Source organism: Petaurus breviceps, unplaced genomic scaffold (genome assembly GCF_028583685.1).
Source record: "Petaurus breviceps papuanus isolate PSGF00001 unplaced genomic scaffold, PetGlider_PUasm1.0 90897, whole genome shotgun sequence".
NCBI lineage: Eukaryota > Metazoa > Chordata > Mammalia > Diprotodontia > Petauridae > Petaurus > Petaurus breviceps.
Genome location: NW_027187374.1, coordinates 4,030,045 through 4,055,523, shown reverse-complemented (window position 1 = coordinate 4,055,523; position 25,479 = coordinate 4,030,045). Strand labels below are relative to the sequence as shown.

Here is a 25,479-nt window from a genome sequence, read left to right as displayed (position 1 = left end):
CTCCTCTTCTAATTCAATTTCTGGCCCATTTCACTAGTTCAAACCCTTCCAAATTTTCTGAATATTTTCCTTCTTATTCAGGTAAAAGTAATTTTGTCTTCTACTATTCCTTTTCTTGTGACTTTTGAAGCTGTAAGTAGACTTGATCTCTTGGGTCCTCAGTTTTCTCATCTATAAAATAATAGGGCTGGGGTGGCTAGGTGGCACAGTGGACCTGGAGTCAGGAGTACCTGAGTTCAAATCCAGCCTCAGACACATAACAAACACTTACTAGCTGTGTGACCTTTGGCAAGTCACTTAACCCTAATTTCCCTGCCCTCCTTCCTCCAAAAAACAAAAAAAGCAAAAAAAAAAAAAATAGAGCTGGACATTGATATCTAATGCTCTTTCAATTTTTATTATTCTATGTGTTTATTCTATTGGACTATTGTAGGAGAAGGGAAAATATGCTGATGGATATTTTTAGTTGAGCAAATGAAATCATGGTGTAGACAGGGAAAAGATTGTACTTATGATTTCATTGGTATAAGGTATTCCTCTACCAAAGCAGGCCAGCACCTCCCCTGCCCTATGTGGTCTTAGATGCCTAGAACAGGATGAGATTAAATGACTTGCCAGTGTCATACAACTGGTATGCATCAGAAGCAGAGCTTGAAAATGAAGATTTTCCTGCCTTTAAGGTAGGTTTCTATCTATTATAGCAAATGTAATCTATTAATATCCCAAGGTCCTAGAATCTGATATTGAATCAAAGTACTTTACAAACCTTTGAATGGTTGATAAATTTTATCATCATCATCATTATCATAGCAACCTTGATGAGTAGTCATCTGTTCTTCTCTTAAAGAGCTACAGGTATAGGGAAATTGCTTCTTATATTTAATTTTTTACATAGTTCCTTATACTGATCTGAAATCTACAGTCCTAAAACTTCTGTCCATTGGTCTTAATTCCTGAGGTCAAGTAGAATAACCTTTATATTCGATATTATACTGATAGGGATCATACTAAGACTTTTTGGTCTCCATTTTAAAAATAAACCAAATAAAGAATAATAATAAAAACACATACACAACAAAATTAAGAGAGGAGAATAACACCTAGGCAGGATATTGATAAGATTATAGATCTAAATGTTCTAAATTTCTGAAATTTTATAGTAAGGCATAAGTAATATAGTAGTCAATATTTATTTTTTGTTTTCATTTTTTTTTAAAATTTTTAGCCCTCATTGCCCATCTTATACATTCTCCTTGGCTGTATGTAACTTCCTCTGTTGTGATGTAGGTGACAATAGTTTGGAGTAACATGCACTGGTTCATTATGGTTAGAACTCATTTGGTTCTTAGATATATGGCTCTTTTGAAAAAAGATATTCAGATTCACTATGCTTGAGATTCCTTTGATTTGTTTTTTTCAGACCTCTTTCCAATCCCCGGTACTGGACAGCATTTGCAGGAATTTTGAGGCAGTCTATGATGTTCTATGGAAGTGGATATAAAGTACAAAAAATAATTTCTCATCCAAGTTATGATTCTAAAACTAAGAACAATGATGTTGCTCTTATGAAGTTGCAAACACCATTTGTATTTAATGGTATGTATTTATTCTTGTCCACTTTGTGGTATATAATAATTTAGTGGAAATAATATTTTGAATAAATTGCAAAAAAAAAAAAACAAAGGAAGAAAGTTCTCTGTTAGCAGAAAAAAATTTAAAATGCATTTTGCAAGGAGTAAACCTTCCCCTCCCCCCCAATAACAGTTGACAATTTCAGTTGTTTGTCTGACATCACCTGAAAGAATACCCTTAATATTGCTATGGTTATGGGATTTCCCCCTTGATTCATTAAGTCAGTACTTTGTTGCAGGCCCTAAGCTGCAAGCTGAGGATACAAAGGAAAATACAAATACATTCCCTGCTCTTAAGAAGCTTACATTTGAATGGAGTGTACATTGGTACACTTACAGTACAGAGTAGATGGAAGATAACCTTAGAGAGGAAGACACTAGCAACTTGGGAGACCCAGAAAGACTGAGCTGAACCTTAATGGAAGCTAGAGATTAATGTATAGTTTATGAAGGAGAATATTCCAGGCACAAGGAATGTGGATGTTGTATTTCATTGAACTCTTATCTATTTTCACAAATATACAAAGGCAGCAGGATCATAGAATCACAGATTTGGAGCATTTTGCAGATGATGAAACTGAAGCCCAGGGAGGTTGTCAAAGGTTCAGTGGCAAAATGGGAATTTTAAATCAGGTCCTCTAACTCCATATAAAGCATACTTTAAACTGAAATCATAAAGCTAGAGTATAAGGAATAATATTTTGAAGCTATATGGACTTTTTATTGTGTGCTTTTAGAAACAGTTCTAATATATAATATCATTTGTAACTAGGAAAGGGGAAAATATCACCATCCCTCTTATGTACTTTGCATTATTGTAATCCATGTGATTCTGTTGTTCTGTACCAGAAGTAGGGATGTGACAATGGAGGTACGAACTTATAATTTTGTTTCATTATTCATTCAACAGACATCAAATGCTGCCTATGTGCAGAGCTTATATTAGGTAAAAAGCTTAGATAAGACACAGTTCCTTTTGTTTCTGGGTCTATAGCCTTGTATATTCTAGTAAAATATGGTCATCTTAGAGTAGGGTGACACCCTTGTAGTGCCCATGTATTTTTCTTTTTTCAGAACCATTTCACAAATGGGCAATCATATTTTATGTTCTTATTTTAAAACAGAAAAAATAAGACCAGTGTGTTTACCTAACCCAGGAATGATGTTTGAACCCACTCAGTTATGCTGGATATCAGGATGGGGTGCAACCTATGAAAAAGGTGAGATGGTTATTTCTAAGAAGTAATGATTTGGGGATCACATTTTCATTAATTGGTGGTTTAGTAAGGAATGCAGTCAAAATATTCTAGCATATAGTAACTGCTTCATAATCATATAATTTATATAAATTATTGTAAAATCTACAAGTATAGGTTACAGTAAAGCATAAAAGACACAAAGGTAGAGTTAAGCTTACTCAAGTAAGCTTATCAGCATTATAAAGGACTGACCTTTACCATATTGGGAGGGTTGGGGTAGAGTTTGCTAGGAGAATTTTTGAGATGGGGAGTAGAGACTATGATTGTCTGTTTCTGACATAAAAAATTTGGAATGGCTTCTAATCAGTAAAAATTAATGTTAGCAGTATTTTTCCGTATAATTGATGTTCTTAGGCCAGGGCTCCTTATGCCTCAAATATCTGAGATTGTTGTAGAAGTGTGGGTCAGAGTCAGGTCTGCCTGAATCTAATTGTGTAGCTTTTTGATGAAATGTAATGCAATTCATTCAACAACTATGAATTCATTTTGTTATTAGGAACAAAGTCCCAAGTTCTTCCCTTTCCCATATGAAAAATATTTCTTCTTTATCAGTGTTGCTTGTTTTCTCTTAAGATTTGTTTTCCATTCCTGCTTTACTCTTCTTTTTATAGTGGTATCACTGATAGAAATTATTTAGAGAGACTCATGTAAATAGAGTAGGGGCACAGAAATAAGTTCCTAGGGAATGTCTTCAGCATGTAAATGGTATAACTGAATCTGTTTCCTGGTGGCAAGTGGTATATGTTGATCTTCATTCTTAAGTATTTCAAAGCTGTTTATCTTTACAATGCTGTTTTTATTGTTTAAATTGTTATTCTGGTTCTGCTCACTTCATTATGAATCATTCCATGTATATTTAGTATGTTTAGTCCATACAAGTATTTCTTTGAAATAATTTTTCTTCATGTGTATGTGCATGTGTGTGTATGTGTATAATACACACATGAATATATATGCCCTATTTGTGTATGTTTATATTTACACACATATAAACAAAGCCAATGTAGGCAATTTTGTTTTCTATTTATGTTTGTAACAGGGGTATTGTTTTTCTTTCTTTTTCAATGGCAGAGGGAGAGAGGTGAAAATTAGTGGGAGAGAAGGCAGAATTCTGTTTGTTGAAAAAACAAAATTTAATTAAAAACATTTTATGGAGAGATAGACATTAATACTAGTAAATATAATATAAAGAGAGTAATGTAAAAAAGTACAAAGGAAGAGTCCAAAATGTTATGGAAAATTTTAGAAGGAAGATATTACTTTTACTTGTAAAGTGGAGTGGTTAGCAAAGTGATTTTATGTTGGCCTGGAAGGAAAGGATGGAATTTGAAATGTAAAAATGAGGAAGAGTACACTTAAGGAACAGAAAATAACACAAGGAAAGGCACCAGCAGTGATGTACTGTGACTAGCTCAAACCAGCTTGATAAATTTTGATAAACTAATTGATAAATTTTCAGTGTCAGCATTTATACCCTAGAAATCATCAAGTCCTACAAATCAGGACTTGATTTAGTTTTTAAGAAAGTGTTGGAAAATTATTAGTAATGTAGATTAATTTTTTAAAGAAACAAGCTGTAGATTACATCTTATTACAGGGTTAAGGCTGTTTTCCAACTAAAAAATATTTATTTACTTTTAGTTTACAGCATTCAGTTCCACAATCCCTTGAGTTCCAAATGTTCTCCCCCTCCCTCTTCTCCCCTCTATCCCCATGACAGCATGTAATCAAATATAGGTTCTAATGTAGATTAAATTTAAAAGTATGTTGTGCATATATTTTTTTTCCTAGAGAGCTAGTTGTTAAACACCGTACATAGCAAGCAGGAAGCTGGAAAGAACAAAAAGAGATAACATGGGGATGGAAAAAGTGTGGGTGAAATATATAGTATGTAAAGATGACTAAGCATAGAAAAGAGAGGTTGGAGCCAAATTGTGGAGGAAATTTACCTCCCAGCTAAAGTATAACAAGGAACTACTTTGATTTCTTGAGTTGAAGCCTGATAATGAAATGATATATGAGGGAAATTATTTAGTCAGATATGAAGGATGAATTAGGGAGGGTATAGACTAGAGGTCTTAAAGAACAGGTGGGGGATATCATAGTATGTGCAAGAAAACATCAGGGCCTGGCCCGCGATTGATGTAATAGGAACAGAGAGGAGGCATATGTAAGGATTTTGTTGAAGCAAAATCTTCTGGACTTGGCAACTGATTGACTGTATGAGGACAATAGCTCTAAGAGAATGACATTTCATATCTGGAAGGATGAATATGCCATGAACAGAAAGAGAAGTTAATGTGAGGGTAAAGAGGTGAAAAGTTTAGTTTTGAACACATATTGACTTTAAAGGTCTAATAGAATATCTGGAATAAATTATCGACTACTAATAGAACTATCCAGTTCACAAATGAAAACAAAAAGAAGATAGATCAGAGATAAAAATTTAGGAATTATTTCAATAGAGGCTGTAATTGAAGCCATCAGAGCATAAAAGATTACCTAAAGGACAATTTTAGGGGAAGTCTGGATTAGGATAGCAGAGGATGATGAAAATCAACCATGGAGACAGAGGAAGAATAGTAAGCAAAGGAAGAGAACTTGAGAATTTAGTTTACAGAAGGCATGGAGAAGGAAGAAGATAGTCTCATGTCACATACCATCAAGAGGTCAAGGAGAATGAGGAGAGAATGAAAATCCATTGGGTTTTTTCATTAGTGAATTTGGAGAGAACTGGCACACTTGATGGACATTCCCTCAGTTTCCAGTGGGAATGAAAGTGAAATTGTAAGAGGTTGAGGAGTGAGTAGGTAGTAAAAGGAGAGGTTTCCAGGATGGATAGTTTTCTAGATATTTTCAGTGAAAGATTATAATTTGGGTAGGGTAGCAGCATCAAAAGAAGGAGCCCTTTTTCCTTTTTTTAAAGATAGAAGATGCCCATGCATATGTTTAGAGTGAAGGAAAGGAGGCATTAAAGAGGAAGATGCTGAAGATATCTAAGGTAGAAAGAACCCTCTTCAGAGAGGAGTATTGATGGATGAAAGCCAAAGAATAATGAGGAGGAAGGGATGATATTGAAGGAAGTGGTGGTACCACTAGCAAGGGAAAATTGGTATTTTTTGTTACGTTATTGTTGGAAAGGCAAAGAAAGATGTGGATATTAAAGGCAGAGGGATTGAGTGAGTTTACATAGGTTGGTTTTAATCTTTTTAATATAGAAGGTGAGGTCAAATTTGGCTTTGAAGAAAGGACATTTGGAACAACCATTGTTAGGAATGTGACAAAGATTCAATAAGAGATTATTTTTAAAATTACCTACCAGAAATGAAGGCTCACTTGAAACTTGATAATGTAAATTTGTAATAGATGGAATAATTTTGTGGTTTCTTTCAGCACCATTTGGCAGACTGGGAGTGGATATCCAAGCCTGAGGGTTTGTAGAGAAGGTCTAAAAGATTGGAATGGGCATTGTTGAAGTGGCTGACAATATATTCATGGCTTGGTAAAGTGGAAAGTGAAACAAGACCAGAGTTGATATGTTGGCAAACTAAAAATTGAATCATAGATGGTTATGATGAGGCTAAACAGATAAGGGAGTTATAGAAGTAGAAAGACAGAAAATTGTTTTCGAAGGAATTTTAGAATTCCAGAATTTTGAAAGTGCAACATTTATGATGCATGAATTGTACTGAATAAGAAACAGATAGACATCTATGACCTTCTGGAATAAAGACCCTTATGATTCTTTCAGAAGATAAAAGGGTGATCTAGATTTTTTTAGGTTCTTTTCTATAGGTTGCTTGGCTTTAATCAAAATAGACTTTGTAAATCTGGAGGTCTCAAAGAAAATTGCTCATCTAGAACAATCTTTAAAAAATAAAGTAATGCCTCCTTCATGTTCTTTAGCTCTTATTGAGTGCTGAAAGTGCTTGGTGCTTTGTAACACTTAACATCAGATGTGGTCTGTTCCAGTTGGAATGATCATTCAGGTTTCTTAGATAGATGTCTGATTGCAATGAAAGTGAAGAATAAGGAAGGTGGGGAAAGGGTGATATAAAAGAATGAAACATGGATATAATTGCTTTAATAACAGTTCAGGAGAGTACCTATTAACTTTTCTGGCTGAAATGATCCATCCTTGTCTTAAATTTTATGCTCATATATTTGATCCTCAGGTAAGACTTCAGACTTCCTGAATGCAGTTATGGTACCCATAATACAACCTTGGAAATGTAATAGCCGATATGTCTACAATAACATGATCACTCCCTCCATGATTTGTGCTGGATATCTCAGAGGGAAAATTGATTCCTGTCAGGTAATTACTGTTTTATGTTCAACTTTGGGAAATGTTATTTTGGGCATGTGTGTTTCTTTTCTTTTTTTCATTTTAACACTCTTTTTAAAATTTTGAGTTCCAAATCTCTTCCTCCCTTTAGTCCCTCTTCCACCCCTTGAGAAGGCAAGCAATATGATACCCATTATACATTTGAAGTCATGAAAAGCATATTCCCATGTTAACCACTACATGTATTTCCTAAACCATCTTATTTTTAAACTTAATTTTTATTCATTTTGAACTTAAATACAAAAAGGCAAAAAAAAAACCATCTCCATGTACATAGCACAACATAAAGAAAGAATTCAGTATCAGACCATGAGTTTCCATTTCACATTGTTTACTTTTTTTGGAAAATCCATGTGATAAATACTACAAATCATTTTCAAAGTTACCTTGCTTTTCTATGCTTTATTACAAGTTTTCTTTTGTTCTCTGCTGAGCACTTTTTCTCCCTCCCCACCCTGGAGAACGCAAATATATGTGTGTATGAATATATATGTATATATGAAATGTATATATGTATGTATATATGAAATATGTATTATATCTAAATATGTATTATATACATAAAACTATACTGTACATACTATTTATCAGTTCTTTCTTTGCATGTGCATAGCATTTCCTTCATAGGTCCTTTCTAGTTGTAGTCGATTTGAGTATTCAAAATGACTTAGTCATTCAAATTTGTTCTTATACCAATATTGCTGTTAATGTGTATAACTTTCTCTTGGTTCTGTTCATTTTGTTCTTCTTTATTTCATGCAAGACCTTTCATATTTTTCTAAAATCAACCAGATGACCATTTCTAATAGCACAGGAGTATTCCATCACAATCATATTCAGCAACTTGTTTAGCCATTCTCCACTTGATGGACATCCCCTCAATTTCCAGTTCTTGGCTACCATGGAGAGAGCTGCTATAAATATTTTAAAAGATGTACATTCTTTTCCTTTTTTCCATAATCTCCTTGGGAAACAGACATAATAGTGGTATTGCTGGGTCAAAGGATATAAAAAAGTTTATAACTCTTTGGATATAATTCTAGATTGCTTTCTAGAACAAATTGTTGAATCAGTTCACAGTTCCACCAACAGTGAATTAGTATTCCAAATTTTCCACATTCCTTCCAACATCTGTCATTTTTCCTTTTTATCATTTTAGTCAATCTGATATATATATATATATATATATATATATATATATATATATATATGACATATTAGAGTTGTTTTAATTTGCATTTCTCTAATCAGCAATGATTGTATATACTGACTGTATACACTTGATTTCTTCTTTGAAAAACTGCCTGTTCATATCCATTAACCATTTATTAATTGGTGAATGACTCATTTCTTATAAATTTGCAAAAAAAAATGGAGATACGAGACCTTTATTGGAGAAACTGTCTATAAAAATTTTCTGGGAGCCAGGATGGTGGAGTAAAAGCAGGAACTTGCTTAAGCTCCCACTCCAAGCACCTCCAATACCTGTAAAAGAATGAATAGAAACAAATCTCCCATTGAAGGCAGCCTGGCAGGACAACAGGAAAGGTCTGTTGTACTGAGCTGGGAGCATAGCACAGTCCCACGTAAGCTGTAGGGGCACAGACTTGGGACTGCCATAACCCTGGAACAGACTTCAGGAGAGTGAATGACCAGGAGCTGTGGCAATTTCCAGACTTTTCAACCCATAAATGCCAAAGAGAAAGTAAATGGTCAGTGAAGAACTCTGTTGGAACTGGGTGATGGAAGAATGTGGTCCAGGCTCTGTCCCCAACGTGAGAGGTGTGGTGGAGGTATAGCAGCTACAGATGATGCCCCATGGCTGCATCCAGGACTGCTGGCCTACAGATCACAGGGGGACAAAGGGACCACTCAAAGGGTAATCCCTCTTGCTTTGACCTGCTTGGATCTTGGTGGCAATTTTGTGTAGTGTTCCTGGGATGTGCGGCCAGTGTGCCAGAGAGGGTGCCCTCCTCATAGCACTGACAACTGTGAAAATGCTAGCAATTTGGGATACAGCTCTCTCCACTCTGGAAGCAGAGTTCTACCTTGGCAAAGAGCTAAAAAGTCAAGTAATTGACTGACAAGATGAGCAAGCAGAGGAAGCACAATCAGATCATAGAATCCTTTTTTGGAGACAAAAAGGATCAAAACATGAAACCAGAAGAAGACAACAAAGTCAAAACTCCTGCATCAAAAGCTTCCAAGAAAAATATGAATTGGTCTCAGGTCATGGAGGAGCTCAAGAAGGATTTTGAAAATCAAGTAAGAGAAAGTGGAGGAAAAATTGGGAGTAGAAATGAGAATGATGCAAGAAAATAATGAAAAGTAAATCAATAGCCTGCTAAAGGAGACCCCCCAAAATATAGAAGAAAATGACACCTTAAAAATAGACTTAACTCAAATGGCAAAAGAAGCCCAAAAGGTCAACGAGGAGAAGAATGCCTTAAAAAGCCAAATTGCCCAGTTGAAAAAGGAATTTCAAAAGCTCACTGAAGAACATAATTCCTTTAAAATTAGATTGGAGCAGATGGAAGCTAATGACTTTATGAGAGATCAAGATGGTTTAAAACAAATCCAGATGAATGAAAAAATAGAAGGCAATGTGAAATATCTCATTGGGAAAACCACTGACCTGGAAGATAGATCCAGGAGAGATCATTTAAAATTTATTGGACTACCTGAATGCTGTGATTAAAAAAAGGAGCCTAGACATCATCTTTCAAGAAATTCTCAAGGAAAATTGCTCTGGTAGTTTAGAACCGGAGGGCAAAATAGAAATTGAAAGAATTCACAGATTATTTCTTGAAAAATATCCCAAAAAGAAAACTCCTAGGAATATTATAGCCAAATTCCAGAGTTCTGAGGTCAAGGAGAAAATACTGTAAGCGGTTAGGAAGAAACAATTTGAGTGTTGTGGAAACACAATCAGGATAACACAAGATCTAGCAGCTTCTACCTTAAGTGATGGAAAGGCTTGGAATATGATATTCCAGAGATTGAAAGAGCTAGGATTAAAACCAAGAATCACCTACCTGGCAAAATGGTGTGTAATGCTTTAGGGGAAAATATAGTCATTTAATGAAATAGAGGATTTTCAAGCATTCTTGATGAAAAAACCAGAGCTGAACAGGAAATTTGACATTCAAATGCAAGAAGCAAGAGAAGCATAAGAAGGTAAATAGGAAAAAGAAATCATAAGGAACTTATTAAAGTTTAACTACTTACATTCCTAAATGGAAAAATGATAAGGAGAAAACTCTGAGTTACAATTATGAGGATATTTGAAGGGAATATATGTCTGTGTGTGTATACACACACAAACATATATATGTATGCATAGGAGGGTGTATGTGTTTATAAATATATATGTGAGTGTGTGTATATGTGTGTACATCTGTACATAGACAGAGGGCACAGCATCAGTGGAATAGGAAGGGATGATATCTAAAAAATAAAATTAAGAGGTGAGAGAGGAATATATTGGGAGGAGAAAGGGAGAGATAGAATATGGTAAATTATCTCATATAAAAGAGGCAAGAGAAAACTGTTACAATGGAGGGGAAGAGCAGGAAGATTAAAGGGAATAGGTCAATATTAGTCTCATTGAATTTAGCTTAAGGAGGGAATAACATACACATATATAGCACCAATGCAATATTTACAGCACCCACGCTCACAATAAAGCCTGTGACTATAAGTATCACATGATGTTTGATCACAAACTATATCAGATTCTCATGGAATAGAACAGAACTGAAACATTTATTTAGAAACCAGAAAACTGAATTCCAAGACCAGTAAGCTGATTCCATCATAGTACCAAGGATATTCAGAAGCCATAATAACGCTGAGAGCCAGAACATCCTTTAACCTTTCCACAAACCAATATGCCTTCCAAGAAACCAATATGAGATCAATATTTATGCAAAAACCTCTCTATCTCTTTAATGAGAGTCCTTTCTTCCCCCCAATGTCTGGCTAGCTCTGAACCAGCTTCCTGTGGTCTCTGCTTCACTTCAGCAAAACTCCTCCCACCACAGGTTCCATGACTACATACAGCCTATTAGGGGACAGAGTTTATCTTCACATCAGGGAAGCTTCCTGTGGACTCTGCTGCATTCTTCAGCAAATTCCCTCCATCACAGTCTCCATGTGATTACATTCAGCCTATTAGGGTGCAGAGTTTACTTTCAAAGCAGGGGAGGTCTTCAAACTTCTCCCTAAAGGGAAGATCTTCAAATTCCCATTCCCATTACAACACCAAATTGGGTATCTTACCCTACAGGAAAGTGGGGGGGGGGGAGGGAAGATGATAGAAGAGAGGGCAGATTGGGGGAGAGGGCAGTTAGAAGCAAACATTTTTGAAAAGAGACAGGGTCAAAGGAGAAAATAGAATAAGTGGGGGGTGGGACAGGATGGAAGGAAATATAGTTAGTCTTTCACAATATAACTACTATAGAAATGTTTTGCATAACTACACATGTACAGCCTATATTGAATTGCTTGTCTTCCCAGTGGGGGTGGGTGAGGAGGGAAGAAGGGAAAGAATCTGGAAATCAAAGTTTTAAAAACAAATATTAAAAAAATTGTTTTTTACATTCAACTGGGAAATAAGATATACAGGCACTGGGGTCTTGCCTATACAGGTAAGAAATTCATCTTGCCCTACCAGAAAGTTGGGGGGGGGAAGGTATATTCAGTAGGCTTGCTATTTTGGGATGGGGGTAGGGGGAAGATGGGGAGAAAAATTTGTAACTCAAAATCTTGTGGAAATGAATGTTGAAAACTAAATATAAATAAATAAATTGAAATATAAAATTTTTTTTCACCAATTTTCCATTTTCCTTCTAATCTTGCATCTATTAGTTTTATTTTCACAACCCTCTTTTAATTTAATATAATTGAAACTGCATTTTACTTCCCAGTACTCTCTCTATCTCTTGTTCATTCATATGTTCTTCTCCTATCTGTAAGTGTAATGGGTAATATGTTTGTTCAATGTTCTTCTAATTTTCTTATACTATCTCCCTTTATATCTAGGTCATGTATCGATTTTTACTTGACCTTCCTAAATGGTATAAGATATTGGTCTGTGCCCAATTTCTGCTTTCCCAACAATTTTTACCAAATAATGAATTCTTATCCCAAAACTTAAATCTTTATATTGGTCAAACAGGTTACTATAATGATTAGCTACTATGTATTGTATGTCTACTCTGTTCCACTGATTTACCTTTCTATTTCTTGGCCAGTACCAGATAGTTTTGAGAATTATTCTTATACTCAGTATGATTAATCTCACCTTTAATTTTTAAGATTTCCAATTTAATGTTTAATTGCATATTTTAAATTTGTTCTTTTTCTAGTTCTTAAATTGGATACTGTGCCAATTTAAAAAGTTTTGAGAATTTAGTTTCTAGGTAATTAAACATTTTATTAATAAGGTCAACATGTTATTAAGAAAAGGCTGGTCATTTGGCTATCTCTTAGACTAAAGACAGTCATGGTTGCAGGCTCACAGTTTATATACCCTTTAAGGAGCAGGTGTTCCTGAGGGATGGCAGTCACCTCTAATTGGATAAAACAATGGAAGGTAAGCTATATTAAAATTAAGGGTTGAAAGTAACATCATGTCTTACCCTTCAACCAAAGAGTTACCTCAGCACCAAATTACCCACAGCTTTGGACTATCTATTCAGATATTAAAAAATACTGCACCAAAGCCTGAGCAGAACAAAGTAGCTTCCACTAGAGTGGGGTCTTGAACTAGAAAGTTAGTACAATCTCATTATCAGCAATATCCTTCAAGAGACTGAACTTTTAAAAGCCAGGACTTTGTAAGAAGGGGAGGGTTCTAAATCTCCCCAAATTATAGGTTATTTCTCTCAGATACTCAATTAGTTGGCCTGTTCTTTCTCTTTTATTGATATAAGCATTTAGAGATATAAATTTTCCTCTGATTAATGCTTTTGCTGAATCACACAGGTTTAGATATTTTGTCCCATTATTGTCATTTTCCTTAATGAAATTAGTGATTGTTTTTAGGATTTGTTCTGTAACCCACTTATTCTTTAAGATTTGATTATTTAGTCCTCAGGTAGTTTTTTTATCTGTGTTTTTATGATCCCTTTTTGAATATAATTTTTATTGTATTATTATCTAAAAGGAATGCATTTGATATTCTGCTTTTTTACATTTAGCTGTGAAGTTTTTATGCAATAATATGTGATCAATTTTGTAAAAATGTATGTACCTCTGAGAAAAGGTGTATTCCTTTCTGTATTCCCATTTAGTTCTCTCCAGATATCTATCATATTTAGATTATCTAAGATTCTATTTACCACCTTAATTTCTTATTTATTTCTTAGTTGGATTTATCTAATTCTGAGAGGGTATGGTTAAAGTTCCCCACTATTATAGTATTATTATCTATCTATTTCCACCTGTAATTAATTTAATTTTTCTTTTAAAAATTCACATGCTATAGCATTTGCTACATATAGGATTAATATTCATATTGCTTCATTTTCCATGGTACTTTTTATCATAATATAGTTTCCCTGTTTATCTTTTAATTAAATTTATTTTAGTTTTAACCTTTTCTGAGATGATTGCTACCTTTATTTTTTTTCTTAAATCCCAGCTGAACATAATAATTTCTGCTCCAGTCTTTTTTTTTTTAACTCTGATAAAGTGTATCTCTCACTTTAAAATTTGTTTCTTGAAGCAGCTAGGTGGTGCAGTGAATAGAGCACTGGCCCTGGAGTCAGGAGGACCTGAGTTCAAATCTGGCCACAGACACTTAACACAAAAACTAGCCATGTGACCTTGGGCAAGTCACTTAACCCCAACTGTCCTGCCCTCCCCCCTACAAAAAGCAAAAAAAATTATTTCTTGTAAGCAACATATTGTTGGATTCTGATTTTTAATCCATTCTGCTATGTTTCCATTTTGTGGGTGAGTTTCATCCCATTCACTTTCTTCTTTTTTGTTTTTTTTGGAGGGCAGTTGGGATTAAGTAACTTGCCCAAGGTCACACAGCTAGGTTTTTTTGTGTGTAAGTGTCTGAGGCTGGATCTGAACTCAGGTCTTCCTGACTCCAGAGCCGGTTCTCTACTCCCATCCCATTCACTTTAAAGTTATAATAACTAGTTGTGTATTTCCCTCCATCATATTTTTCCTCACTATTATCCTTCTCAGCCTCTTTTTAAAAATTTGCCCTCTCCCTCCTCCCATGTCTGATTTATTTCTAACTCCTTCCTCTCTAATTTGTGCCTTTTAAAGAATCCCTCCCATATCCTTTCCCCTTACCCTCCTATTCCTTAATCTACACACCCCTCTCAAATTCCTCCCTTATCCTCTTCCACAACCTCCTATTTCTTGTTCTACACACCCTTCTAAAAGTTTCTGTGTTATCCTGGTCACTTACTCTCCTATTTCTTTATAAATTCAGAAGACTTTTATACCATTCCATATGTATATTATTCCCTCTTTAAATCAGTTCTGATGAAAGTAAGGTTCCAGCACTACCACCTTCATCCATTTACACTGTAACAGTTCTTCCATTCATGTCTCATTTTTATGAGATAATTGCTCCATTTTACCTCTCCCTACCCAATTTTATTTTTTTAGAATTATCTCACCATATCATCCCTATCCTATTTCTATATGGTCTTTCAAATACCCAAGTAATGTTAACATTTTCCTATATAAGAAGTAAACAATCTGGCCTTATTGAGTACCTTATAATAGGTTTTTAATGTTGATCTTATGTTTCTCCTAGATGTTTTATGTCACATTTTCCATTAAATTCTGGTCTTTTTGTCACAAATTCCTGAAAGTCTTTCAATCCATTAAATATCCATTTTTCCCCATTTGGGATTATGCCCAGCTTTGCTGGGTAAGTTATTCTTGGTTGTGAGCTTAGCTCCTTTGCTCTTTGAAATATAGTGTTTCAAACTGTTCTGTCTCTTAATGTAGAAGCTGGTAGATATTTTGTTACCCAGACTGTTGTTCCATAGTACTTAAATTATTTTTTGTTGTTTGTAATATTTTCTCCTTAACCTGGGAGCTTTGAAACTTGTCTATAATGCACCTGTGAGATTTCTTCTTGGTGACTGGTAGATTTTTTCCTACTTCCATTTCCCCTTCTTACTCTAGAACTTCAGGGCAATTTTCCTTAATAATTTCTTGTAATATTGTATGTAGACTATTTTAAAAAAATTCACAACTTTCAGGTAGTCTATCCAGCAATTCTTATATTGTCTCTAATTGATCTCTTCTCCGGATCAGTTGTTTTTTTTCCCTTTAAATTAATTTATTTAATTTTAGTTTTCAACATTCATTTCCATAATATTTTGAGTACCAAATTTTCTCTGTCTCCCTCTCCTTCCTCCTGCCCCCATCCAAGACAGCATACCATCTGATAAAAGCTGTACATATACATTTTTTTTAAAGCAATCAGGGTTAAGTAACTTGCTTAAAGTTACACAGCCAGCTATTTCTGGGTGTGGTGCTAAGTATCTGAGCCCAGATTTGATCCCCAGGTCATCCTGACACTGGAGCCAGTGCTCTTACTCACTGAGCTAGAAAGCAGTCTGTCAAAAATTGGGCATATTTTAAACCGTTTACTAAGAGGTCAAAATAGATACATGGCCTTTAGAAAAATATGGGATGTATTGCCTATTAGATTTATAGACAGGGGAACAGTTTGTGAATAAACAAGAGATAGAGGCATTGTGAGGTATAAAATGAATAATTTGATCAAATTAAAAACTGTGTATACAAACAAAACCAATGGTGCCAAATTAGAAGGAAAATTGGAAACTGGGAGAAAATTTTTATACAAAGTATTTCAGATAATGGTTTTATTTCTCAAAGATCTTTGTCAAATTTATAAGAAATTAGTCATTCACCAATTAATCAATGGTCAAAGGATATGAACAGGCAGTTTTTCAATGATGAAATCCAAACTATATAGTCATATGAAAATCATTAGAGAAATGCAAATGAAAATGGGAAAATTTTCAAATGAAAATAAAATACTTTGAGATATCATCTTATACTATCAGATTGGGTAAACTGACAAATACTCTTAGGGAAGGGCTGAAGGAGTTGTGATATGTATTGTGATGGAATACTATTATGCTATAAGAAATGATAAGCTGGTTGATTTTTAGAAAAGCATGAAAAGGCTTCATGGAAATAATGAAAAATGAAATAAGAAATGCCAAGAAGATGTTGTACATAGTAACAGAAATATTGTCCTAAGAACAATGTTAAATGACTGATTCATCTTGAGTGTCATAAATACTCAAATCAACTACCAAGGACCTGTGAAGGAAGATGTTATTCACCTCCAAAGAAAGAACTCTGTATTATGATTGTGTGTGTATATGTGTGTGTTTGTGTGTTTTGTAGGGGGAGAGTGGGGAGGCAGGGAGGAAAAAAGAGCACCGCAGAGAACAAGAAAACTTAGAAGGAAGCACAGAAAAGCCAGTTAGTTTTAAAAACACTGTGTGGTATTTATTACATAGTTTTTTTTTTTTTAAGTAAACACTATGAAGTCAAAATTAATGGTTTTATATTACATTCTCTCTTTATGTTGTACTGTGTATATGGAAATGCTCTTTTTTTGGTCTTTTCATATTTAACTTAAAAATGAATAAAATATAAAAATGTAATTGGGAAATTTTAAAGAAAATAAATGAAAATACAGTAATGTACACACACACAATGTCAATTTTGCCACTATGCAGAGGTAAGAGATTAGATTTAGATAGAGTGTAGGGGTGGGGAACCTGCAGCCTTGAGACCATACATGGCCCTCTCGGTCCTGAAGTATGGCCCTTTGATTGAATCCAAGCTTTACAGAAAGGAATTTTGTGGATTTATTCTGTGAAGTTTGAATTCAGTCAAAGGACTGTACTTCAGGAACTAGAGAGGCACATGTGGTCTTGAGGGGCAGATTCCTCACCCTTGAGGTAGACTAATTAAGAGTTTTTTCAGTAATCTTAAATTAATAGGGATGAGGGCCTGACCCAGAGTTATTTAGATGCAGTAAAGAGAAGGGGACTGATATAAGAGATATTAACTGATACAAGAGATATAATCTTTGCAGCTGATTGGATGGGGTTGGTGGTGGTGATAATTGAAAATGAAGAGTTAAGAATGATTCCTAGTTTGTAAAACTAAGTGATTGGATGAATGATGATGTGGTAGCATGGTTAGAAATAGGGAAGTTAGAAAATGACTAATGGTTTTAGAAGGAAAATTAGTGAATTTCTTTTTAGAAATGGTCAGTTTTAAGAGTTCTCTAAGGCATCTAGGTGAAGATTTAGTTTAGCTCCTAACCAAAAGGAATCCCCACAATCATATATACAATAATTTATCATCCAATTTCTACTTAAAAACTTTGTATGTGTGTATGCGTGTATGTGCATGTGTGTGCATGCACATGTGTGTATGTGTATTGGGGGGGGAGGGAAGGAGCAGACCCATCACTTCTCAAGGAAGCCCATTCACTTTTGGAAGGATCTAATTAAAATTTTTGCTGATATCAATCCTAATTTTGCCTTTCTGCAACTTCTACCCCTTCCTTCTGAGTCCAAAATGAATAAATGTGCAATACAGTCATTTTTTCCCCAAGATTTCTCTTCTCTGACATAAACTTTGATACTTCCTTCAACTAATCCTTCTTTCCCTCTCCTTTGAAGCCTTTCTTGTTTTCTTTAGGAACACTTCATTGTCCCTAACATCTGGAAAGTCAGAAGTAGAATTCTGGAGAGAGATTAGGAGTAAATTTATTGTCAGTTTCAGAGCCATCTGCATATAGATGGTAAATGAACTCATTCAAACTTTTGACATTATCAAGAAACTGTAGAAAGAGAAGGATAAGTAGAGATTCTTGGGGTATACCCACACATGGTAGTTAGGACATAGATGATGATCCAACAATGGAAATAAAAATTGATTCACCTAACAGGAACAAAGAAAGGCATAACAGAACAATATCAATGAAAACCTCAGAAGGAGCAAGTGGACAGCAGTGCCAAATGCTATAGAGATTATGAAGGAGGATGAGGACCCAGAAAACACTATTGGATTTAGTAATGGAGAGCTCATTGCTAACAGTGAAAGCAATTTTAGCTAATCAGAGTGGAAAGTAAGAAAGAAGAAATTAATACAGATGTGTTTTTCTAGTAATTTGACTATAAAGGGAGGAGAACTGTAAGAGAATAATTTGAAAATATTGTGTCAAATTTCTTTTTACTTTTTCTTTTTTGGAGGGGGGAAGGTAGGGCAATTGGTGTTCAGTGACTTGCCCAAGGTCACATGGCTAGTTTTTGTGTTAAGTGTCTGAGGCCGGACTTGAACTCAGGTCCTTCTGACTCCAGGGCTGGTGCTCTATTCACGGTGCCACCTAGCCGCCCTCTTTTTTTTTCAATATGGATTTGGGGGTGTGTGGAAAACTGAACATGTTTGCAAGCAGCAGGAAAGAGCCATAGATGAAACATTTAATATTGGGTAGAGGAAGATTAGGATGACAAATTCCTAGCTAAGAAGATGGGAAGGAAGGAAGGAAGAGAGGTAAGTAGTTAGGAAGTCTTCCAAAGCAAGGCTTTACATTTGGGTTCTTTAAATCAACATTCTTTGCATTTCATAATCCTCGCCTCCCAAAACCTTTCCTCCCCCTCCCACCCAATTGTCCATCTTGCATTCATTTGTATGAAGCAAACATCCTTGTCTTCTCTTTGGATTACATCCTGTTCTATAACTTTCTTTGTCATTCCTAGGGTGACAGTGGGGGTCCTTTAGTCACAGAGAAAAATTCAGTATGGTGGTTGGTTGGTGATACAAGCTGGGGATCTGGATGTGCTGAGAGAAACAGACCTGGAGTTTACGGAAACCTGACAGTATTTACAGACTGGATTTACCAACAAATGCAGGTAAAGTTTCAGTTTTGCTTTCAATTTGTTAAATATATAATTCCTTCCTTCTAAATTTTAAAGCTTACACATATTTACTGTCCTTTGTATATTAACACAGACCCAAATGACAAATTATTAGCAGTAGGAAATGTATTTGGTATTTTCCCCCCTCCCAGTAGTAATGATATTAGTTGGGAGCCATTTCTCTGGTCTTTACATAGATTTTGGGAATTGGAAGAGAAACCAGACTGGTTATACTTGAAAAGCCTTTTTTCCAAGACCTATGGGAAAAGAAAACCACTACCTCTTGAAAAAACTTGTTTTGGGCAGCTTAAATTATTTGAGTAGTTTTTCCTTAAATCAAGTTTAAATAATGTTTCTTTGAAACTTGTACTACTTGATCCTACTTGTGTCATTTTGGCTTAAGCAGAAAAATCTGATGCTATTTTCATATGATAACCCTTCAGATACTTGAAGATAATTCCAGATGTGATCTGACTTGGGTGAAGTATAGCAGGACTGCCATTTCCTTTTTGTACACTGTTCCCTTTGATGCCACCTGGGATTGCTAAGGTTTTTTTGGTTGCCATTGAATCATACTGAGTTTGAAATGCAGTAAAAATACCAACAGAACTTTTTTAAAAAATATTTTTTAAAACCATCATTCATTTTTACATCAGTAATTTCAGGATTCCTTCTCAGATGAACCCTCTCTTTTAACAAAGAAAAACAATCCATCAAATAGGATCAACACAGTGACCACATCTGACATCTGACATTATTCTCCCTTCTCTACCATGAAGAGGGAGATATACTTCTTTATCAGTTCTTTGGGACCAAGATTATAGGCACAGAGTTTGGTTTCCTTTTATTAGTTTTTTTCACTGTTTTCATATTTTTGGTTATCACATGTTGTGAAAAGGAAGACAGCTTGTCCTCTTAAAATACAGAAACACAGTATACATATATACAGGTGGATTCTGAGAAAGAAATCTCTGAATAGAGCTTGAAGAGGTCTTATGCTTGCAGAAAAGCAGGTTATTTCTATTAGCTTTCGTAGAAGTTACTTGAATTTTAGGCTTCATTCAACTTTATCTTTGTTTAGTAAACTATAGGACTATGTCTTGAAATAGGAAGATCTAAATTCAAATCCAGGCCTCAGATATAGACAGTTACTAGCTGCATGACTCTGGACAAGTCACTTACTCTCCATTTGACTCAATTTTCTCATTTGTAAAAGGGGGATAATCATAGCACACCCCCCACCCCCATGGTTGTTAGAGGATTAAATAAGATAATTTACAAGTACTTAGCATGGTGACTCCTGCATAATAAGTGCTATAGAAATGCTAGCAATCATTTTTATTATCTTTACTTTTATTATTATCATTATTATTAGAGTCCCTTATGTCAAAAGAGATAGATGGTTGTTGTCTTTTTGCCTCCATGCATGTATTCTCTTCTTCCGGTTCTACTTATTTCACTCTGTATTAGTTCATGTACATCCTATCCCATTTTTCTAAAATCTTCTTTCACGGTTTTATACAATAGAGCAAGGTTCCATGAAATTATCTTACTATAGCTTGTTTAGCTATTCCCAATTTTTGCTGTTGCAAAGAATGCTTCTATGAATGTTTTGGTACCTTTTAGAACTTTCTATCTTTGACATCTTTTCCTCAGATGATTTTCACATTACCTTTTTTCTGGCTCTTCCTGCATATGTCTTATTCAGATGAATTAGATTTTTTCATCTGAGTCACAAGACTCTTATTTTCATCAAAATAAAAACATTTAAAAGAGCATTTATTTTATGGTGACTTAGAAAATTTTTTAAATCTGGGAAATTTAGAATCATAGAATAACTAGCATCAATAATAAATAAGCAAATATTTGTAATAGGAACTGTCATTTCTTTCATACTCTGAGGTTTATAAACAAAACTATCCTGTGAGATATTTTAGGTATTATCACCATTTTTCAGATATAGAAATCAAGCCTTATAGAGACTATATGTCCTTGGTAATACTAAGTAGAACCCAGGTCTCCTATCCCAAGTACTTTCCAAGTCACCACATTTTAAACTTATTCAGACTAATTGTGAAATTTGACCCAGTTGATAAATCATTGTTGGCATACCCCATCTGAGAAAAAATTAAAAGTGGGGGTTGACTTTAGGGTAAACATGACAGATATTTAGTAGTGATATTCACGTGCTTTTAATTCTAAGTCATATTTATGCTTTGGTTAGGATTCCATATTTTGAATCTAAATAAAAGGGGCAGTAAACATTAAAGTAAGCTCCTTGTAGTTATTTTCCCAACTGAAAAACATTTCTGTTAAAGAGCTAGTTATATGAAAGTAGTTGTCAGAATCCTGGCTATTTTTTTTTTAAAGCAATCGGGGTTAAGTAACTTGCTCAAGGTTACACGGCCAGTTATTTCTGGGTGTGGTGCTAAGTATCTGAGCCCGGATTTGATCCTGAGGTCATCCCGACACTGGAGCAGGTGCTCTTACTCGCTGTGCTACCTGGCCGCCTCCCTGCTATTTTTATGCATCCCAAAGGTTGTCTGGAATTTTAGAGTGGGCTATCAGGATGAAGGATAAGATAACTAGAACTTTTAACATACAGTACCATCAATTTTTCAATTATTTTTGAACTTAATTCAGCCTAGATTATGCAATATTATTATATTTTAATACCAATTCTAAATAGTGGGAACCGGCTTAGAGTGTTTCATTTTAGTGAAAAGATGAAAAAATTTATTTTATTCATATTTATGTAATTCCAGTAAAAGAAGAAGACTAAGGATGGAAATGAAATAGCATTAAACAGCAATTTTCTAATTTCTATTTCAATGGCCTTTTCTCAGCCTTCATTTCACTTGACTTATCTACAACTTCTGATATTCTCAACTATCGCCTAGACATTTTCCCCTTCCTTGGTTAATGTTGTTTTTTCTTGGTTCTCCTTTTCCCTTAATTATTGGTCTTTTGGTTTCCTTTGCTAGATCATCATTTCTTACCTTCCCACAAAATGTGGATGTTGCTCAGAGATATCTGTCCTAGCCTTTTCCTGGATAATTTTATGAGTTCCCATAGGTTCAATTAACATTTTGATGTACTGTATTGCTAAATATAGAGCTTTATCTTGAACTTTGGTGCTATATAGTACTGGAGACAGATGAGAGAAGAGAGATTGGAAGCATCTAGAGTCTAGAACAATTAGGAAGCTATTACAACAGGCCAGAGAAAAGATAATAATGTCTTGAATTAAGGAAAATGCTATATGAATGAAAGAAAGGGAGATCCATGATAGATGTAGTTTATGGACATCCCTACTTGAATGTCTCATAGGCAGGAGTGTGCTGGAGCCACCTCTAACTGGCAATTGTTTGATTTTCAGTGTGAGCATTTACTTCTCAAAAATTGGCAAACACTATAAAATCAGGAATTTTTAATTATCTAGACTTAAGAAAGTGATGGAGAGAATGCTAATAATACAGATCAAACTTAAAGTTACATTCTCCCCTCCCCCACCCAGAGATCCAGTAGTTAAAAATTTACCAGCATATCCCTACACTTAAGCATCTAAAATTTAACATATTCAAAACAAAAACTCCCCAGAACCTGTCTCTTTTGTAAACTACCTGATTTATGTTAAGGACACTACTATTCTTTTTTTAAAATGCATTTTATTTTTGCCCCAATTACATGTTAACATTTAAAAAAAATTTTGAGTTCCAAATTCTGTCTCTCTCTCTCCTTGCCCTCCCTCTCTTCTTTTCCCCCTCCCAGAGAAGGTGTTAGTCATTATGTACAGGAAGATGATTAAAAGAAAAAGAATGAGAGAAAGAAATTGAAAAATACCATGCTTCAGTCTGTTTTTAAAATGCTCTATCATTAGTATGCTTCATCATTAGTCCTTTGGGATCATCTTGCATCATTGTATTACTGAGAATAGCTAAATCATTCACAGTTCTTCATCATACAACATTGCTATTACTGTGTATGATGTTCTCCTGGTTCTTATGATGGAACAGTGTTCCATTTTAATCATATGCCATACATTGTTTAACCATTCTATAATTGATGGACCTCTCCTTCTCCTCACCCCCCTCTCACCCCCGCTTCTTTGGTACTATAATAAGTAATGTTATCAAAATTTTTATGTATATGGGACCTTTCTGTCCTTGATCTCCTTTGGATAGGTATCTAACACTATCTAACATCTCTTAAAGTCTGTTTTTTAACCATACCACTCAATTAAATGCATCTCCAAATTATCTTAAGTAGAAAATCACTTCATTCATTTTATCACTTTTGCCATTGTATACTGATTGCATTCAAGAGAAATTAGAGTAATTTTGATCCAATTATACCTTTAATAAAACTTTTGTAGTTTCTAAACATATTACCTGAATCCAAAACATTGTGTCTTTTCTATTAAGGCCTGACTTCCTCATAGAAGATTAAACATCACAGTTATCCTAATAGAAGAACACATTTCCGTTAAAATGAGACAGAATCTCAACTTTCCCAAGGATCATTTACTGCTAGCACTTGAAATTATAAGGTCCACTACTTTGTTAGTTTACTGACAAGATTTACAGTGGCAATCTACTTTTTTAGATCCATGAGAATTTTTTATTCCTCATGTAATGACTAAAATATACCCTCAATGGGCCTTCAAGGATAGAGTTTTGGTAGGTTATTCTTAAATAATTCAGTGCTACAATTATATTTCTGTAATTTCCAAATAAAGTATAACCAAATAAAATTTCTCCTATTCTTATTTGAATGAAATCAAAACTCTTCCTCAAATCTTCCTTTCCAAAACCCATTTACATTCAAACCCATTGTTCACACTGTCAGTGCAAATAGACTATAGCTCTCTTTTTTTTTTTTTTTTTTAAGCAATCAGGATTAAGTAACTTGCTCAAGGTTACACAGCTAGTTATTTCTGGGTGTGGTGCTGAGTGTCTGAGCCTGGGATTCGATCTCCAGGTCGTCCCAACACTGGAGCCAGTGCTCTTACTCGCTGAGCCACCTGGACGCCCCTGACTATAGCTCTCTTAATTGGTCCTTTTTTGTCCTTTTTGTATGCAATAACACTTCTCTTACTTTTCACAGATTTAAACAAACCTCTCTTTCCCCCTTTAAGAAAAGAATTAATAATAGACAGCTATTAAGTACCAGATAGATTTAAACTGCAACCTATGAGCCCATTTTCCCCCTTCATTTTGGAACTTCATTGATACCATGTTCAGACTACCTTCAGTTCCTTTTTTTTTCTTTTGTCAGTGAAATAGCCTTCTTTTCATACAGTAAAGCAGTCAATCTGCCACTCTCCAAGGAAAAGAATTTTTTAAAAAAAGTACTGTTTTCATTTAACTTTTACAAAGTTTTATTCTTATTCCTTAGAATAGATTCTACAGACTAGTACCTTAAGACTCTCTAAGATTCTTCAGCATTTATAGAAACATTCAAATAACAATTTTTAAATGAATTGTAGAGAACTTACATTTCGGTCACAAATTTAGTCTCTCATTAGTTTATAATGCCATAAATTTCTGCAGTCTGCAAACAATGATTACATTTCTCCTTATCTATGTTTTCTTTTTTCTCTCCCCAACTTGGCTTTGAAGGCTTTGAATGTTCTTCGCACTTTATTCTCTTTTTTCCCTTGATTTAATTAGACCAGTCAGTTTGAATTTATCAAGACATAAAACACAGACAGTGCTAACAACATACTGGATATTATACAAATACAAACACTTTATTTTTAGTTTTTGACATTCACTTCAACAAACTTTTGAGTTTTAAATTTTCTCTTCCTCCCTCCATTTCCCCCTCCCTAAGACAGCATGCAATCTGATATAGGTTTTACATATACATCCATATTAAGCATATTTTCACATTAGTCATGTTGTAAAGAAGAATTATAACCAATGGAATGAATCTTGAAAAAGAAGAAATAAAACAAAACAAAAAAGAGAGTGAGCAAATAATATGTTTCAATCTACATTCAGACTCCATAATTCTTTCTCTGAATGTGGACAGCATTTTCCATCATGAGTCTAGCAGTTGTCTTAGAATCTTGAATTGCTGAGAAAATCCAAGTCTAGTTAGTCATTGTCTAAAGTTAGTCATTGTACAATGTTGCTGTTACTGTATACAATGTTCTCTTGGTTCTGCTCCCTTTATTCAGCATCAGTTCATCTAAGTTTTTCCAGGTTTTTCTGAAGTCCACCTTTTCTCATAGTACACTAGTATTCCATTACATTCATATACCACAGCTTATTCAGTCA

The 25,479-nt window shown here is 34.6% G+C and overlaps 1 protein-coding gene across 7 annotated transcripts in view; it reads left to right on the top strand.

Annotated features, from left to right (window-relative positions):
* TMPRSS2 (transmembrane serine protease 2) overlaps positions 1 to 25,479 on the top strand; it is a 127,468-nt gene that overhangs the window by 95,179 nt on the left and 6,810 nt on the right. For all 7 annotated transcript variants that reach the window (XM_069074867.1, XM_069074865.1, XM_069074866.1 and 4 more), the window contains 4 exons: positions 1,421 to 1,596; positions 2,756 to 2,851; positions 7,066 to 7,208; positions 19,037 to 19,189. In XM_069074867.1, coding sequence (XP_068930968.1) covers positions 1,421 to 1,596; positions 2,756 to 2,851; positions 7,066 to 7,208; positions 19,037 to 19,189 — 568 coding nt within the window. The remainder of the gene's footprint in view (positions 1 to 1,420; positions 1,597 to 2,755; positions 2,852 to 7,065; positions 7,209 to 19,036; positions 19,190 to 25,479) is intronic.